This window comes from Metopolophium dirhodum, chromosome 3, assembly GCF_019925205.1.
Source record: "Metopolophium dirhodum isolate CAU chromosome 3, ASM1992520v1, whole genome shotgun sequence".
NCBI classification, from domain to species: domain Eukaryota; kingdom Metazoa; phylum Arthropoda; class Insecta; order Hemiptera; family Aphididae; genus Metopolophium; species Metopolophium dirhodum.
This window is the reverse complement of record NC_083562.1, coordinates 22,752,733-22,770,803: the sequence shown is the minus strand read 5'-3', so window position 1 is coordinate 22,770,803 and position 18,071 is coordinate 22,752,733. Positions and strand designations below refer to the sequence as shown.

Below are 18,071 nucleotides of genomic sequence, written 5' to 3'. Positions count from 1 at the left end.
ATTTTTATAAAACAGTATTGTAATAAATAGCTTTTCAATGTTTTACACATTTTCTAAAACTAATTGGCACATATATATATATATATTTATATATAATTAACGCAGTCTTGAATATATATATTATAATATATAGGTACCTAAAACTTTAGTTGAATTATTAATTACCTACAATCACTGTAAAAGATTTAACATAATCGCTCGACTTTGAGTGTGACTTCGATGTAATATAATATTTAGCGCGTAAATTGAGTTCCCGTCCTCGCCCTACTAGTCATAACGTATGGTTCAAGAGCTGCCAATTTACCCCGTGTTGTTTTTTTTCACTAATCCGCTGCGGTCGAGTGCGTTTAAGTCTCCGGACTCCAACAACTACTTCCAACTCGCGCCCCTGTGACAACCTGCGCCCCGCCTTATTTCCTGTCGTGGAGGAGTGGGCGATCGCGATTAAAATAATAATAACAACAAAAGACAAAAACGAAATGTACTACAACGACGTCAGTGTGTTTGCACAATCGGACGGAATGATTGGCGTCGGCGGTCGCGTTTAATGATAGAATTATTGTATTACCATTTACCATCAGTGCTACAGGTAGAGTGAAGAAAAATAGAACACAAATAAGTTTTCAGCGTCCGGGCAAGGACAATGCCGATAATATTATATATAGTAGCAGTATTATGAATAGTAGTACGCGTAAAATAATACCACGTGACCGTCGTCGTCGGACGACTCAATTTGCCCGACAAAACGCGGTCAACTGCCGTGTGTGTATATAATATATTATTATGATAATAATAATAATAAATCGTTTTCTTTCCCTCTCGGACGGACCTAAACGCTGAATGACCTCATCGCCTAGTTGCGTATGCAGGACGCGCGCTAACATATACCGTTTTGCCGTCGCGCGTATTCCTGTTTACTATAGGTATAAGACTGTGGAAAGGGAGGGTCACTGCAGCAGCAATGACAATAATATATTATAGATATATATATATATATATATATTATATAGTACATAGACACATAGTACGCGAGGCCGGGGAAGGTCGTTTTTTAACGATTATCGTCACGAACTCGCGGTCTGTGAGCCAGCATATGTAGGTATTACCGTAGACGATACACCCGTGATATGATGTATATAGGATATCCGAAAACAGGCCGCGCAAAAACAAAAGTCTTCCCGGGCGATAAAAATATTACATGTGATAACTATATTCTATATATATATGATGCTATATCCAGACTGAATTACTAGATCTCTATACAGATATAGTTACATAAATCATCGCGTTACTATCATTGTATTTAAAATGAGATATTATAAAATGTTACTTAAAGTATAAACATGAAGTGCTTATATAAACTATAGAAAATGTATTATAATATGCGGTACAATATGAATTTGTTTTTAAATAGTTCAATAGTGTTGAATAAATATAAGAATTTATTTTAAGATACCTATGCATTTAAAATATTTTACTTATATTTAGTTGATAAAATATTGTAAAGTATAATATTCAAAAACGTTCCCTGCAGTATTATAAGTAGGTACTTTAAAAAAATATATAAACTATAATTTGGTATATTTTTCCAACTTTTAAATCGGGCTTGCCAATGATGTACGTGCGTAAATAACCACTGGTTAGATGTCGAAGATCCTTCTCTCTCCAGCTCCAATTTTCTGTGGACGACCCTCGGGCCGCGGGTAATAGCTTTCGATTGTCCAAACCGTCTTTCGCCTGTTGTTTTTATCAAGTAAGTAAAATATTATAATACCTACATATCGATCGCAGCCATACGTCATGTCGTTCTCTATTCGTTATCGGCCGCGTCGAGACATTCTCGTCTAGAAAGTATACACGTCGCGATAAAGACCATACGGACGAGACCTAATTCCGCGTCGCACAGGCGGACATGCGCGCGCTGTAACTTGTCCGTCAAAGTTTTCGATTGTAGTTAACCCGGTTATATTTTTATAGTAGACAGGGGCGACGTAGTGTGGTTATCGGAACGATCGATTAAGTCGTCTGCAGTTAGATCGATGATTAGTTAGGACACGCTGTATAATATTATTATAAAATATATTATGTACTTACACAATAGTTTTAACACATCAAAATAGTTTTTTTCTTAGTTTATATTATGTCTTCGTTTTCTGCATAATTGATTATGAAAAATATATGTATACCTATGCGCAGAGAACCGCGTAAAACCAATCATGATTTTATATTGTTAAAAAAATTTAATCATGAATCGTACCGATTACGTAAACCGTACCTATACCTACACGCATTATGATCATGCCCGTTACATTCTAATAAATAGTATGTGTTCAAAAATTACTTTTCATAATATATTATACGGTTTAACGCTGTGTTTATACGCCCATTGGTCATCATAATTAACTGCATCGTTTCTACTCGGTGTGTTTGGGATGAAATGGATGTTTTTTATTATTTCCAAAACGAAATATATTAATAATAGGATTTTAAGTCGAAAATATTTTAGTCGGACAGAGTCGTTAATACATGTCGCGTTGACAATTGCAGCGATGAAATTACATTTTTTTTCAGTCGCTTCACAAACGTCTGTGTTTGTACAGTATGTGGACCCATAAATAATTTCGACTTGCTGTTAAAATAACATAAAATATTATGTGGTACACACTTCACACTCCCCACATTATATTATTATATCTCACCTAAACTTTGTGTGTATCTATACGTGATAATCAACACACATTTGTATATTGTTATCAACATAGCGTTGTTATGAACCAGTGAAAGTGTATATGTGCTGTTGAAAATCCGGCGACAATGTAACGTTGCACAATAAACCGTTTTCTATATAATATATACGTACGCGTATATAATATTATGTGTGTTCTATAGAAGTTTGGCAGGTACATGTTATTATTATTATTCGGTCATCATAAATATGTTTTGTGCAGCCGATCTTCATCGAGGTACACGGACGCAGTTATTATGCTGTAGGTAATATATATATATAAAATATGTGAGTTCGTATATGCAATCAAGACGTATTTTCGTTAGCGATTGTTTCCATCACATACCTTTTATAATAACATATACGGTGTTAAAAAAAAACACTTTTGATTTGTGAGTGTATATACTGTATGTATATAAAGGTATATGGTAAAGTATATGGTAATTATTTTATTTCCTCGGCAATGATACTTGTTTGAATAACTGAAGTGCCTATAATATGTACCTATAATATATACGCCCGCCGTAGATTCTACATTTCTGCCTAATAACATACATATATATATATATATATATAATATACACGTTAACATATATTATTTTATTGTCTTATAATAGGGGGCGATATCAATCTGCGACACGGTCGGTTCGGTTCTTCGAGGTGTTTATAACATAATAATGTATAATATAATAATATATGCTCGCGGGTTGAATAGAAAGTCGAAACCTATGTATGCAAGTCAACTTTCGACCAAAGAGCAAAAACGTTTTTTTTCTATGCGCACTTGGCCCAGCTATTGTTACATATGTATAAAGTATTATGTATATAATATATATAATAATAAGTAACCACTGCAGGGATACCATTCGGTCGTCAACGCATATTACAACAGTTATTCAAACATGCAGTACATTATACTTTAAAATAAAATCCAAAATGAATATGTGTTCGGCGAGTTAAATAAAATAGCCTGTGTAGGTGCATCAATGTACGCATAAGTATACTGCGTCGATAAATGAGGAGAATTTTTATTTTTTCCTAAACCTGGGTCATAAAGTGTTATAGTTTCGTAGTTTAGTTTCTCTCATGTGCATTTTCACTTGTATTTGCAGTTATAAAGTGTCGTTTACCTATATGTCATAATTTTATAGATATATAATAATGGCGATGCACGCGAATACGTCTATACGACGGCCATGGCGGTGTACTTAAAAACAAATTCAACCTTGACACGCGATGAGGTGAAAAATAAATTTGTCGCATTCGACCGTTTTACGACTCTGAAGCGCGTTTGTTCCGACACCGCGCAGGTTATAAATCGCCCAGAGATTTCCTCTCATCTCGTCGATCCTATATTATGTTTAATATCGCTGGCCATTGCGCTTCGTGTCTGCAGTGTGGATAAGTGATTTCATATTATTATTATAATATACGTATGCGTACATACATATTATATATAATGTATTATGCTCGTTTTCCATGTGCAGCCGCGTTTGTGTCGTAGGCAAAATGATACATAACATTACTATGTGTATATATATATATATATAAATTGAAGTTTTCGTTCCGCTGGTAAAACGGGGTTAACGCGTGACGAAACGACGACGAGTAGTTAGTACCTATATTACCTATATACTCCGACGTGAGAAAAAGTCCATATTTCAACTTTATATCGCTGACAATATAACGTGTCTTCGTATACGCCACACCGCATAGGTATGTATATAGTATGATGACACGTACCTCCTATACATATAAGCAATAGGAATTTTCCTGAGAATCGTTCGTCGATATACCGTTTCAATGTCGTGCGAAAAAAAATAAAAATCACGATTCGTGATAACGAAATAGTGTACAAACTAAGTCTGCTAGACAGACGGTGGAGGTTATCACAGTGTATTCGTATGTATATTATATATTATTATTCATTATGACGTATACTAATATTATTATATACATACTATGCCACAACGATATAGTCTCTGCAGGCGATTGTACAACCTGCGGAGGACTTGTATCCGAGATTTTTTCGGGAAAAGGGACTAAACCGTGGACAGTGACATACCAATATTATGTCTGCGTTGCAGATAAATATTTGTAGTTACTGTTAACTCTTCCTCCTCTAACCTAACTACCACTTCGGGTTGTACATCATTGTTAAATCTATCCGATTTAAAAAAATATGGTACATTTAACATTACTGCAGTTTATTTGTGACAAACTTTTAAACCCTATAGCAGGGTACAATAATTGTATATAATATATTTTACACGCGTTACGTTTCGGCGTAAACTTTGTGCTTGGCGTTCTTCCAAAAGCGGCATATATATGTGACGGAGTGGCCAACTTTTATCGTCGTCGTCGTGCGTACTCATATCCTGTTCCTATATATATTAAATTACTTATTGTATCACATGCGTCTACTTACATATATAAAGATATATATATATATAAGTATAGTAGGATGTGCGTAAAGCGGCCTTGATTGGCGCCATCGGCGCGGCGATACGTGTCGCAATGTCGCGGCCGTTTTGCCGCACTCGTCGCGAGAAATTTCGCAAATTCCGATTTTTTTATTTATTTTTTATTATTATATGGTCTCTACCACCGTATTACACGAGATGTGTGTACGTTTCGAAAGACTGCGGGACGAGTAGGATGGCGACAAAACAGTTAGTGTATATATATAACCGGTAGTACACGCACGTCCGAGGAAATCGGAGAGACTCGCGCGTGTGTGGCGTTTCTTTGTATACGAGTTTTCCCGTTTTGAATCATTGCGCCGTCTTATCTGCAGCAGTGTATGTCGTATGTGCCTAATTAACGTCGTAAAATAGCGTCTCCACGGTGATCTATATACAAGTACACATTATATACGCAATCGGATGTCTGAATTGATAGGAAAATCTTCGAACGTCGTACGGACTCGTATAATAATGGATATCATAATATTATTGTAGACGTTTGTGAGGTGTAGGCTGCATAAATAATATACCAAGCGACCCTGCTAGGCGCGTCCGAGGTTTGTAATCGAAACGTCCAATTTAAATTCGCGCGCGTTCTCTCCAGCAATCGTCATTGTTTTAAAAAGGTGTGTGTGCTACATTATTATATTATTATATATTATGGCCGCGGCCCCTTCATTATGCACCGCGCGAAAACTTCCTGTCGTCGCGACTATTACAATATATTATAATATATACCTCTCGTACGAATCGTGTTGTCGTTGTGACTTTTGCAAATCGCTCGCCATCGTATGCTATATATTACGGTTTATATTATTTCAAAGATAAGCAATAATGACGAAATCGACGTCCGGTCGTGGCGCCTGATAATCTTTGGGGCGTGAATGTTTGGTATATATTATATATTGTAGAATAACTATTACGTACGTATCAGGTATAATATCATTATGTATTATTATAACCAAAATGCTCTAGGTTATCACCTGTGTTTCGCGCTGATGACGAAATGCGCAATTACCGAAAACTATAAGTACCTATGCCTATATATTGGTATGCAGCGTTTTGTGGATTTTGGGTTTTTAATTAATAGTTTAGAGAAAAGTTATTCGCATTGTTATTATGTCATCATACATTCATAAACGGTACCTACCTTCATAATATATTCACCAGCTACTTTGAAATAGTGCAGTACATATTATACGTCATTGACCATTGTAAAGTTTACGTTTTTCACGCAGCGTTGCATATCACTGCAATATTTACCGTATAATATCGTGTTATGTGCATATTATGTAAAATAATAAATTATGCATACTGTAAACTAACGTTCTCGGTTTTTTTTTTTTTGTATCTCAGGGGCAAATATGCGACGGTCAGGAGGTGTCAAGACAAACAGACCGGTAAACAATATGCGGCAAAGTTCCTGCGAAAACGTCGGCGGAACGCCGACCTGCGACCCGAAATCCTACACGAGGTGGCCGTGCTGGAAGCGTGCACATACAACAGCCGCATCGTCAACCTGTACAAAGTGTTCGAAACCAGTACCGAAATGATATTGTTACTAGAACTGTGAGTACACACGTTAATATGATACAACATACGATTTATTTATGAAGCCACACAATAATCTCTCACTCGTTATACAATCGGCATTACTCTGTGTGGAATTTAAACTTGCACATTCCTGTAGTCCAAAATTTAAACGTAAACTACCTTATACGAAGGTTTCAGATCTATGTATATTCATCTATATAAATCTAAATGAATGATGTTACCTAATGGCAAATAACAATTCAACTTAAATCGTTTAAACTTAAATATATTATGTATACTCGCCGCCGCGTACAAATATTTGTACCGATAAGAAATCCAATTTTAATTGATCTATCATATAACAGACCACCATAAATAATTAGAACAATAATGGTACGGACAAATTATGTGCCCAGAGATTGTACCAGGCACGTATATATATTATCACGGTTATAATAAATTATACACGTATAATATATATTCATGCATATTGTATATATAGTACGTACTATATATTATTATACTGCAGGACAATATCAAACCATTTTTCGCTATTTCGAGGCCGTAACATTTTGTATGTTTATAATATTGTATTATAAATTATTCATACTTTATAATATATTTCAGGAAATGTTGAAAAAATATTTATCCTTGTTTGTTATATCGTTTGTCATTGGTAACTGCAGGAACCGATATTTTGATAGTACCTATAATACCTACTGCAGTGTTCATGTTAATGCCGTTGTTCGTTTGCATTTTATTTTGCTGTTGTTGAGCCTGATTAAGATTGGTACTAACCAAATTATAAATGTTAAACATTGATGAAACAGAACTGATATTTTAGTTGTTGTTTTTTGGAAGAATCGTACCAAAAGTGTCACCGACATATTTTTGTTCTTATTCGGTCGCCGCGTTCTTCCAAGTGCGGTAAATCTGAACAGGGCGAACTAACCCGCCGGCGAATAACGTCACTGTCTGTGTACCACAATCTAACTCTGTATATGAAAACTCCCGGACAGCAATATCCGGTTGTCTGTTTGGACCCTAACGGCCACGGAATACCGAAATTTTTTTTGGATATTGTGTCCTGGTATGATATTATGCATACGTACTATATGCAATATGCATGTATATGTGTATATAATACGTACTTACGTGATTCGTAGTTCTATTGCATTTGTGATACCTCTACGTGCCTGGTTCAATCTCTGGGCACATAATTTTTTCGTACCATTATTATTGGTATCATTTATGTTGAAATAACATTATTATCTGTCCTTAACATTTTAACAGATCGCATTGATATTAGATCATTGAATACATAATTTTCAAATAATTTTTAATTACAAAGTTATAATCAAAAAACGCATGTCCATCATCCTACATATTATTTTATAATACATAAATTATTGTTTCAATTGTTAATATTTTTTTTAAACGTTTTAGAGAAAACAAACGATACAAACAATACGTACCAACTTTTTTTAACAAACGCGTTGGTCTACTTTTTTAATTACACTTATTGTCTGTCTTAATATGTTGTATATTGTATGTGTGCTGTGTGCGTGCCCACAGAGTATAATAGTATACATATTTTTTTAAATAAGTTTAAAAAGGTTGGTCAACATCTGAAAAAATGGGTGTACCTATATATAATATTGTGTGGTTTAGTGTGTGAATAATGGTTAAAATAATTTTTTTACGAGATTTCTAGTGAAAATACGAAGGAGCTTATCCAATAGTTCAAACAAAACCACTTATTATAAATTCGTTTTAGTATAGGATATATTTTAATGTAGTGTAGAAACCTATATAACACTTGTAATTAGATATTTTCAGTAATTATAGGTTTACTGTAATACTTTATTATATAGCTTTATTTTTCCAAAATATCGAGGAACATTAAGAATATAGTTAATAGTTAAAACATATTATATTTTAACTCGTGAGTCTTAGGACTATATATTTTTTTCTGGAATTTTTTATCCGGGATGACATCTTGAATTATTATTTATCTTTGTTGTTAACAGTTTTTACCGTTCGTTTTTCAGAGCGCCTGGTGGTGAGCTACAAATGGTCCTGGATAGGGACGAAGTACCGTCTGAACCAGAGGTGGCCCGACTCATGCGACAGATACTCGACGGGTTGCACTACTTGCACACTATAAACGTCGCGCATCTAGACATCAAGGTAAGGACAATAAAAAAAAAAAATCACAAATAAAATAAAACGACGAAATCATTTTCTCCGAACTTTTACCAGTAACAATATACCCATAATTGCCGTTTTTCCTGTATAACTAACATCCCATAGTAAAATAGCTAGTAAAATCGTTATTTTTTTAAATATATTTTTAAAAGGTTTACTCATACGTTTTTTATGCGTGTCGGTTTGTTTTTTATTTTTATTCCACTATAATACAATCGTTAAACCACAGGATCCGTTAAACTTAAATCGGACGAACGGTTGTAAAACTCTAGTGCGTCACCCTTCTCTCTTCCCGCAACTACACCACCACCGGACGTCTTTTCAGCTGATAAATAATATTATTATTCCTCGCCCCACTCTATTTTGTCTGCATTAGTGTAATATTCTTATTACAATATACGTGTGGGACTGGTGCAGTGTGTTGTGATGAATGAGGTTGTTGAAATGCGTATCGTATGTATATATGTGTGTATGTGTGTGTGTTTGTGTACAAATGACATCCATAAACCTCGCAGCAAGAGACAATGTGGTGTTTTAAATAATATGTATTTATACGTAGTATTACTCGATTTTTGACTGGAAATATTATTAATACCGGAAACGGGTGAAAAACTTGTCGTTATTTGAACAAATCGAATTATCTCACAAATAACTGCAGCTTGGAGCGTAGTATTGAATAAATGTTCTATTAACTGGATTTTATAAGTATCGAGAAAAAATGCGAATAATGTGTGTATAGGACTTTTAATTGCTATTATATTTTACGCGGCTTTGCTTTTTGTTTTTTATAATTATTATATTATCGTGTGTACCTATGATTCTTATGGGAAACTATTCGTTTCATTGCTTTTAAATGAACACTACAAATCAATTAGTATTTCCTGGGAAATGTGTATCGAAAGAATACTATCATCATTTTAATACCTAGTCATTAATTACAGACGTTTATGTTCCCAAGACCATTATGCTCTAATTGGTGTGTCTAACTGACAAAAACCTTTAAACTTCTATAATCTCCTATTCGACGATTAAAAGGGTATTAAATAAGACTTTGAAAGGTTTTTGTAATCGTTCAAATACTGTATTAATTAATATTATTTTATATACGTTAATTCAGCTATCAGTACAATAATGTATACATTTTTCAGTAATTTTCTTTTAAATTATCACACGCATTTATAGTTATATCCTCCTCCCACTACATACGAGAAAAGTGACTCGTAGATTAACGTCCGCAGTGCAGTTGGTTAGGCCGACATTTTAGTTGTCAAGTTGCGTTAGTTGCCCGTTATTTGTTTTGTTAATTAACCGCACGCGAGAGATCTGCGCCACCATAAATTAATTTTCCACGTACACCATTATTATAACATGTATATTGTATATACTATCATTACAGTCTCGCATATCCATAAAAAATCTTTCGCCGATGATAGAAAATTGTTCGCGTTTGCATACAATGGATGTGATCGTGTGTTATAAAAGATGTATTGGTTTTTTTTATCCGATTCGAATAAGACTGGTGAGTGGTGATTATCATTTATTCGGGACGGTCGACAAATATGTACGGCGTGAACGAGTTAATATTACAGGTACTGAACAAATTAAATCCCAATTCATTAAATAATTTCAGTCTTCTGTGCTTGTATGTACAGTGTATTATTATATTATACGTGTACAAGGACATATATTGGTAGAAAAAATCAGTCGCAGAGTATTCTCCTATTCCTTCCCTATATTATATACCTGGCATTACCGGTGAGAACTGTGGCAGGATATGAGCTCAGTCCTGCGATGCAGCTATGTTAATATAATTATTTTATGTGCGGGCAAGCGATTGGTATATAAGCATTGTTGTCGGGGTTCGAATATATATATATGTGCGACGATGGAAGTACTGCCCATTAATGACGCATCCTGGTTCTCATGTTTTAATATTCACGGTCCGATGGGTTTTTTCGTCCGAGAAAGCAATTAAAACAAAAACTCGAGCACCGACGACAGGTTTGCGCAGTGTGTCTGGAATTCGGACTGGATTGCTAGAAAACAGTAGTGTCAGTAGTGTCACTACAATACAGCAATATAATATTATATAGTCGGTATAACGGCGTCTCCACCTTATATGTAAACTTTCCCAGATGTCGGACCGTTTCTAAAAATATGTAAGTATTCGAGTACATTCAGATATCATAACACGTGGATATCTTTAAGTTTCGGGTTTCAACATGTTTAAATCACAGCACGCGTATAATACGTATCGGACATAGCTATTAAGTATGTGGCTTATCATTGATACAGCGTTTTGTTCAGTTTTTACAAGTTTGGTTATATATTATTAGAAGGCCTTTTTGATTTGATGGGCGAATTTATTTATCGTTACCGACAGTCTTCTATTTAAAGTATTAACTAGCATATATTTTAAGGAAAATTCCATTCAATTATCGCATATTATTTTTTATTAAGTTTTAGACGGATTCTGTGCTGCGGCAGATTATCACGATTTTATGATTGTATAGGAATTGGTTGAATCGGTTAGGTCAGGTTAAGTTTGGTAACGTCGTTGAATCGGAATTGGTCAACTTATAGTACACGGTGTTAAAAATGTTATTCTGTAAAGATTTCAAACATGTAAAAAAAATATATTTTGAAATACTTTTCGAGTTATTGATTCACTGTTAAAAGAATCGACCACTATGATAGTACTATATAATAATATGACAAGATTTGACACTTGCAGGCTATGGACAATAGCTTTGTAACATTTTATAACAATGGACAATGACAACATTTTGATTATTATTATCAGTTTTTAATTATTGACGATCAGATTAGCTGTTATGTAGTCTCGTGTATAATAGTATGTACTACGTGGCTCTGTAATATAATATTACATCTATTATTATTTTCGTCCGGGACGTCTGCAGTTAAATAATAATATTGTTATACCACAGCAATATAATAGGTATAATATTATTTTAATAAATGTATAGGGACGCTCGCTCCATATCTTTGTATCGCTCTTATAACTGTCGTCAAAAACCGCCTTTGGTCTTCGACCGATCGCAATCATTACAAAAAAACATGTCGTACTCTACTTGTGCGATCGAAAAAACTGACGAGCGTGGCCCCATGCAAACTACTGTTAGGTATGTAATGCCATAATTTTATTGATAATCGCAATCTTCCATCATCCGCAAACTGCTCGGTGTTATAACATAGTTACGGTGAGCTCTCGTCTTCGATTTCCTCGTTCGGTCGGGTAGGCACACCGTGCACGCAAGTGAAGAAGATGGCGTCGGTAGATGACTCTGTGCGTCTGTGCATAATGCGTTTCAAAACGCGATATTTATACTTACGACGCTCACGCGAGAAACGAAAATGAAGGTACTTTACGGTCGTCGTATATACGTACTCTGTATATAAATTATAGTAGCGCATGCAGTAAATTGGTTCGGAAATAAATTGGTAAAAACTCGTCCGATTTGTTTCTTGCGGCGTGTGTCGAGTATGAAACATTATAATATAATAATATGTCATAAATATATTACGAAAATCAATATAACCACGCCACCACTAAAATATATTAACAATAATAGTATAAGCATTAACGAAAACAACGACCGTCGCTAACGTGACCCGTAACGTAACACTGTAGTAGGAATCGCGTGGACAAGACAAATCGGACAGAGTTCGTCTTCAGCCGATTAACGTGTCGACGGTTCGTTTTTTGTCTCGCACCCGATAGATTATTGCCTTTTTTCTCTATTATCAAACGAGTCTATTTTAAAAGCAGCGATCATGCACATCAATTTCGATTGTTTAACGATTCGCATCGTAGAAATTATATAATTTATATTTTAACCGTCATCGCCCATCGGTCTTGCACAACGTGTTTTCTGCTATCGGTAGTAATATACGGTGTTTTCAATAATGCTCTTAAATATTATACAGTGTGTGCTGTAAACAATTTAATCACTTCTTAGGATTGAATCTGCAGAAAAAACCAATACTTGTATGTGTTTGTATAGTGTTACGCAATCGATGAAGCCGCTGACGAAAATGTGTGCGGGTCGTCCGCTCTAGGAATTAGTACAAAATAAAATCGACAAATATAACATATTTTTAGGTTTGTGATACGGAGTCATTTTGCACCGGATGAAAAAATGCGCTTTCGCAAATCTGAAACCGCCAATACAAAATTATAAAATAATAGTGTGCTTACTGCTTAGGAATACAACTACCGCAGACGGCTTTGTATCCTTGTCGTTGTGATGCATTAAATTATTATAATATATTTTTTGCAATCATTTGAAATATGATTCAACGTTTATCCGTGATTAAATGTTCAAAAAAGTTTTGGTTAATTGAAAAACAAAGGTTCGAAATTGTAGTTATCAACTGATTTGACCAACGTTTACTTTAATTTTTATTTTAAGTACACCTCGCCCAGATCATTTTTTAATTAAATATTATTTTACAACTGTAATTATTTGCCACTATTAATATTGCTATATTAAATATTAAAATACAATATTATAATAATCTTGACTGTAATTGTGTGTTTCAGCCACAAAACCTTGTATTAACTGCCGACTTCCCAAACTGTGATGTAAAACTATGCGACTTTGGCATATCCAGGTACCTCAGCGAAGGGGCCGACGTGCGAGAAATACTTGGCACACCCGACTACGTGGCCCCCGAAGTGCTAAACTACGAACCGATCGACGTGCAAACCGATATGTGGTAAGGAATACATGCGATGCCATTAATCACAACATTAAAACGTTTTGAAGCCATTACGCGATATTATTATGTAAGGTTTATATTCACCGATTGTCCACTATAATGTATCGTTATTCGTCGCAGGTCCATTGGAGTCCTATTGTACGTACTGTTGACCGGATGCTCGCCGTTTGGCGGCGACACCAAACAGGAAACGTTCTGCAATATATCACAATGCAAACTCGATTTTCCTGAAGATCTATTTCAGGATATATCTGAGGATGCTATTGATCTCATGAAGAAGCTGATGGTGAAAAACCCCAGGTGAGTTGTCCGGGGTGCATAATATATAAGTAATATAAAATATGTGGTTGTGATCAATATAATAAAATTGTTAATCAGCGCGATGCGCATAGAAAGTAAAAAAAAATAGATAATAACATATAGTGTATACCTCGGCAATAATAATATTGTCGGTTTGAGAAGAAAAAACATTTTGGTCGTCTCCCATAGGTATATAACACGCCCATAATATTATATATTAACCTGCGGTGAACTCTTCCGTAACAGATAATATAATAAATATTATATACGCATCCGTTGTTGTTTTTGATGATATGCACGTGATTCGACCAACCTGTTACAATATTTGAAGTAAAGAGATACACGCAATTACTAATTATTAGTATCCGTTCACGTATATTCGGTTATATATATATTATACATATAATATAGATAATATTATTATAGTTTACTCCGAGGGGCTTTGTATAACTATCAATAAGTGCGATGATTTGATTGGAAATATTATTTTTCGTTTTTAAATACGATTTTAAGTAGGTATGTGCCTACCTGTTCTGTATTGATAATATTCCGTGGAAAAGACGTTTTAACTCAATTGCAACAGCAAAGTAATAATATAGATAATTGACCAATTAAATACGCGTCTAATAGGAATAAAATAATACGTTACGGAATAGTTCAGTCATCGATTTGTTCCGATAGGATTTTCTCTTAATACCTAGAATCGACTTGACATGACATATACGAGTTATTAATTTTGTTTTTATGAAGAATTGTCAAAATTGGCTTTGACGATAATATCGTAACTGTTGAAAAAATATATATATTTTTATGTTCCAATTATTGTTCTTATTTTAAATTATTCGATATATATAATATTATTTTCTTGACTCAGAAGTTTTTTCACGATAATAAATTAATATTTCAAATCCGTCATTACCCTGTTCTACAAATTAAATCGTGGAATATCGTCGAAATATTCAATTTAATATTTGTCGCTAATTTGTATCGATTCTGTTATATTGTATAATGTTTATCCTTGAACAGAGGTGGTCATATTCTATTCCACTTAAATATTTCCGACATTATTGCGTGTGCTGTCAGTTGAAAATGTCATCGATTTTCATTTTCAATTAGTGTGCGTATGATCCCTATTCCCTATATATTATCTAAACCTATCCGCGTACACAGTAAAGGGGGCAACATTTCGAGAAACCTGTGAAACTAATTTTCAAATTCTAATTCTAATTCTTAAACCATAATAATGAAAATTCGATACACATCCTAATATGATATGATGATTTTCAGGGATCGCCTCACTGCCAAGGACTGCTTGGAACACGGTTGGTTTCACAGAACGCTGACGATGACAACGTTGACGTGTACGACGCCTTCGAGGATATTCAGTGGACAGGACGGCGGCGGCGGCAGCAGCAGCAGCAACGCGTCCGATTCGTCGATCTGCGCAATAGTGACCAACGCTTTGTCAGACGTCGTGGATCGCGTCACTGCCGCCACCACCACCCCCGTGACGACTGCCGTCAAGCACCACCACCAACAACAACAACCACCACATCACCAACACCAACAACAACAGAAAAAGTTTGCCGCCCTGGCCAAGAGCTGCGACAACTCGCCTGTGCCGGCGATGAGCGCGTCTCGGCGCAAGTCTTTCAAGGACAACATGGAGTCACTGGTCAGGCGGTTGGACCGTGAACTGGCTGACAGCTGCGAATTTATGGTCAGTGGATCAAATCCATCGCCTCCACCTACCACCACCACCGTCCCCACCACATCGTGCCGGACTCTGAGCCGTGCCAACGGCACGCAGACCATGCCCGTCGGAGGACTGGCGCGTGTCGATGGCCGTGACATGGTGCCGTTTACGTTCCGCAGGGTTTACGTGGTGGACGAACCATCGCCGCCGCCGTCACCGTCATCTCAGCTACTTCACCACCCGGAATACCACCACCGGCCGCGGGCACCGTCAACGTCGTCGACTCCGAACAGCAGCAGCGCTGACACCTCGTCGGTGAGCGACTGCAGCAGCGACACCGTCAGCGAGTTCTCAATCGATTCGAGCAGCGACCGGTCCAGCATCATATCGCTGGAAGACTCGCTGGACCATCCGTCATCCTCATCATCCTCATCCTCCTCGTCTTCCTCTTCGTCGTCGTGGTGCCGTTCGTCGTCCGCCGACCTGTTGCAGCAAACCCGGAGGCTGGGAAAAATGTCCGCGTCGTGTTTCAACGTCTGGGACACTTCCGGTGGAGATCGTAGAAAATGGCCGAAGGAGTGCAGCGGCGCTGTGGCCCGGGCCATGTCGCAATTCGCCAACGGGTGCGGTGACTGCCGACCGGCCGCCCGACTCCGGGTGTTCGACGACAAGACCGGTGGCGGTGTGACGAACGCGGCCGGACCACGGGACAACCGGTGCGTAGGCCTGGAACTGATGCGCGAGCGCAACGGCAACGTGGTGGTGATACGCGAGATCAAGGCCAACGGCGGCAGCGGCCGATACGCCCGGTGCAGCGAGCTCAAGTGCGAAACGGTGCAGTCGCGGATACGCAAACTCCAGGTGCATCGCGCCGGACCCGCCGCCCGACCGGTGCTGGACAAGTCGTCGTCGTCGACGTCGTCGCCACTGTCGTCGTCGGACCTGTTCTGACAGCCCGCCGCCCGACCCTCCGCCGCATCTAGTCCGCAGCAACGACCTTATTGTTATTATTATTATTATTATTATTATTATTATCACACGGTTATTTTTCTTATTATTTTACTAATATTATTATTGTTATTGTCTATTTTGTCGTCGCCGCTGTCTTTCTATTACCCTTCTTCGACGGACGGTGGTGAGCGCCGAATTCGTTTAGACTCTCATCCCCTGTCGTGCTCGAAACTTGATAATTATACGCGTTTTAGTCTGCTCGTTAACTATTAAAATATTATATGATAGGTACTAATAACATGTTGAATGTAATACGTTTGTATGATATAGGTTATATATATATGCGATTCTTCGTCTGTTTCCCCTAAACCGTTTTAGTAGTCTCTTCACAAGCACCGTCTGCTCTATATAAACGCGTTTATGATTACTATTATTATTTTTTTTTTTTTTTAACTTATTCGAAAAAAAAATTATGATTTATGATGTATTGTCAGCATTGTGTTTATAATATGAACTGATTTTTGAAAACTATCTGCACATGTATATGTTTTTTTTTTCTTATATAATTTTTTAATTTAGTTAACTACTCTTTATGATATCAAATAATATATAATATATATTATATATATATATATGTGTGTGTGTGTGTGTGTGTGTAATAATTTATAATTCCAAATGAATAATGATTATTATGTGAGAAAATGTGATAAATTGCTCAAAACTTAAAACTCTAACGTTTGTTATTTGAAAAAAAATACATTGATTATCTTGAACAAAGCAACCAATTTATTTATACAGACGTTTTTGTTTTATTTTTTTTTTGTATATGTACATTGAATCTAGCAAAATTCAAAATTAAATTTAGAGAAAATATGTATTATTAAGATAATACATAGACTTTGTTTTTTTTTTTGTATATTGTATAAATATATAAGCCAATTTAAGTTAACTTTTATACGTTTTGTATTAAATAATAATTAAATACAAATTTGTTCTTATTAAAATTTGTGTAAAGCTAGTCAAAATAAGATTTTTTAAACAAATAATATTATATATTACCTAATATGTTATATTTTTGTTTAAATTCATTGTTTTAAGTATTGTCATTTTATCGTATAATGTATGATTATGATTATTATTTTCTCTTTTGAATTTAAAATTAAAGAAAATCATTAAACTGAAAACATTGCTTACTTTTTTATTACCAGTCTAAACTAAACATAATATCCTGCGACTGTGTGAAATAAGAAAAAAGGTTAGATTCTTGAAAACTAATTCCCTTAGAATTTTTTTATTTTTGCTGTAAGATTTGTTGTTCCAAACAAAATTCATAAATTGATTTTGTTTCTATTATTATATTCATTATTCTACTCCACAATTAACAATACTACATGACTGCAAGTGGTATCATACAACATATTATACAGACATCCACTGTGTTCCTTGATTT

The 18,071-nt window shown here is 35.7% G+C and overlaps 1 protein-coding gene across 1 annotated transcript in view; it reads left to right on the top strand.

Annotated features, from left to right (window-relative positions):
- LOC132940526 (death-associated protein kinase related-like) overlaps positions 1–17,623 on the top strand; it is a 61,751-nt gene extending 44,128 nt beyond the window's left edge. Inside the window, exons 2-6 of the mRNA XM_061008187.1 lie at positions 6,547–6,759; positions 8,775–8,913; positions 13,496–13,671; positions 13,795–13,974; positions 15,262–17,623. Of these exons, the coding sequence (XP_060864170.1) occupies positions 6,547–6,759; positions 8,775–8,913; positions 13,496–13,671; positions 13,795–13,974; positions 15,262–16,621 (2,068 nt within the window). The 3' untranslated portion in view covers positions 16,622–17,623. The remainder of the gene's footprint in view (positions 1–6,546; positions 6,760–8,774; positions 8,914–13,495; positions 13,672–13,794; positions 13,975–15,261) is intronic.
- Positions 17,624–18,071: the final 448 nt, after the last annotated feature.